At 40.3% G+C, this 2,251-nt stretch overlaps 1 protein-coding gene across 1 annotated transcript in view; it reads right to left on the bottom strand.

Annotated features, from left to right (window-relative positions):
* MYRIP (myosin VIIA and Rab interacting protein) overlaps positions 1 to 2,251 on the bottom strand; it is a gene marked incomplete at its 3' end in the record, with an annotated part of 109,141 nt that overhangs the window by 17,551 nt on the left and 89,339 nt on the right. Inside the window, exon 9 of the mRNA XM_009079174.1 lies at positions 432 to 551. Coding sequence (XP_009077422.1) covers positions 432 to 551 — 120 coding nt within the window. The remainder of the gene's footprint in view (positions 1 to 431; positions 552 to 2,251) is intronic.

A 2,251-nucleotide genomic window follows, 5' to 3' on the forward strand; every position in this document is an offset into this window, starting at 1 on the left:
GAAACAAGGTGAGGGAATGTAACAACCTAGTGCTGCTGAAAGAGAGTCATCCTGCAGTTTCCTGCCCTTTTTTGGTTGTGCAGGCTTGACAAAGGGGTCCAAATGTCTGCTAAAGCAGACAAGGGAGAGCAGACCATGCTGGAGGCAGATGGAGGGAAGGCAGATAGAAAGGAGGTATTCCTCTTTTGGCAACAACAATCTCTTATGTTACCTTAACCACATGTCACACAATTACTGAAATGTTCCAAATTCTAGCCTATGCTTTAACATGTATACAATTTTTTCCTAACTGCCTGGGAAACTTAAAGAACTTTTTGCTACATCTGCAAGCACAGGTGAAAGTCATGAGCTGCTTGGGCATCCCTAGGGTTTCATTCCATATTAGCTAAATCTGTGTTTTGTACACACATGGTTTCTTGGGGGAGGCTCACCTTGAGAGTATTGGTTGTATTACAGCTGGATTCAGGTACGTCTATTATCCCCTTTTTTTGCTTTCCAACATCCTTACAATGAGCAGATGGATTATCTACATTTGCAAGAGCTGTTAGTTCCTGCACACATGCAGAGATAATGATATCCTATACTGCTACACTTTGTGGTTTCTGCTACTGGTAGGCTGCTTGACTTGTGTGTTGGGCTTTTCAGATAGTGGCAGTGGACTATTTGTGAGGAGATTTTACCTCTTTCATAGACGGACAAATTAAAAAATGCATTAGAAACCATGACAAGAATAAAATACAAATAAATGGTGCCATGGTTTACCCCCAGCCAGAGGCCAAGAACCACACAGCTGCTCACACTCCCTCCTCCCCACTTCTCCTGCCCTGGTGGAATGGGGAGGAGAAAGAAAAGTAAAATACATAGGTTGAGATAAGAACAGTGTAATAATTGAGAACAAAACGAGATAAAATCTAATGGATAATAAAAAGGGAAGGAAAAACCAAAACCCAAAAAAACAAAACCGGTGAGGCACAATACAATTGCTCACCACCCATGGATTGATGCCAGCCCCTATTCCCAAGTGTGGATCAGGTCTCTCTGGGTATTCCCCTCCCTGTTTATATACTGGGCATGATGTTCTTTGGCTAGTTCAGGTCACCTGTCCCAGCTATGCTCTCTCACAGTTTCTTTTGTGTACCTTCTCGCTGGCAGAGCATGAGACACAAGAAAGAAAACATCCTTGATTTAAGATAAACACAACCTAGCAGGAACCAAAACATCAGTGTGTTATCAACATTGCTCTCATTCTGAATCCAAACACAGCACTGTAACAGCTACTGAGAAGAAATTGACTCCATCCCAGTCGAAACTAGCACAATCATTGAAAGGTACTACTATTATTATTATTTAATAGATGCTACCTTAAACTTCAATATTCTTTACTGTTCACATTTTGCCTCTTCCTGGTAAGTGTAATGACATCTTTGTGTCATTACACAAACCATTGTGTAAATTCCCATTTGGATCTATCAGCAACACATAATACTAACATCTGCAAAAAAAGAATAAAGGGATACCATTTTATCTAAAAACTGAGTTTCAGTGAGGGCCTGGGAGACTGACACAGCCATGAACCCAGTCTCTCTAAAAGAAAATCAAGTGTTTCTATGCAAGCCTAAGTCCTTTAGCAGACAATGACAAGGAAATACACCTTTCCTCATACACACTGTCTCAATCCTTGCTTGGAAATGGCAGATAACTCAGTGCAATGAACAACAAAGCACCCCAAAATAAAGCAAGTAAGCAAAGTACTGACTTGGAGGCTCCATAACCAAATCCATGTTATACTATAATGTCTTGAGAGGAAGTTCCCTTTATATAGGAAAACAAAAATCAAAAATTACAGTTTTTAGGAGACTATACAAATTCTGAGGTTTGCAGACAGTTTCTCAGTGGGACTTGCGATTTCAGTGCAGCAATTTTCAATAAATACATCCTAAGCGCCATCCCGTGGGGACACACAGTCTGGCAGTGCTCACCCCTTACCAGGCTCCAGGGCAGGAGAGCTGTAATTAACACGGGGGGGCTCCTGATCGAAGAAGCAAATTCGTAACAAGAGCACTTCCTTTACTTGAAGCAATGAAGCCACTCCACTTTCCATTAGAAATAAAATTGCAGCTGCATTAAGCAACATATCCTCCTCTCAAAAACGATAATGAAAGCCAATATCAGTGATGATATTCATAATGAAAAATGAAAGAAGGTACTGAAAGCCATAAAAATATTATTATTACTAATAATATAACTATTA

Source organism: Acanthisitta chloris, unplaced genomic scaffold, assembly GCF_000695815.1.
Source record: "Acanthisitta chloris isolate BGI_N310 unplaced genomic scaffold, ASM69581v1 scaffold2467, whole genome shotgun sequence".
NCBI classification, from domain to species: domain Eukaryota; kingdom Metazoa; phylum Chordata; class Aves; order Passeriformes; family Acanthisittidae; genus Acanthisitta; species Acanthisitta chloris.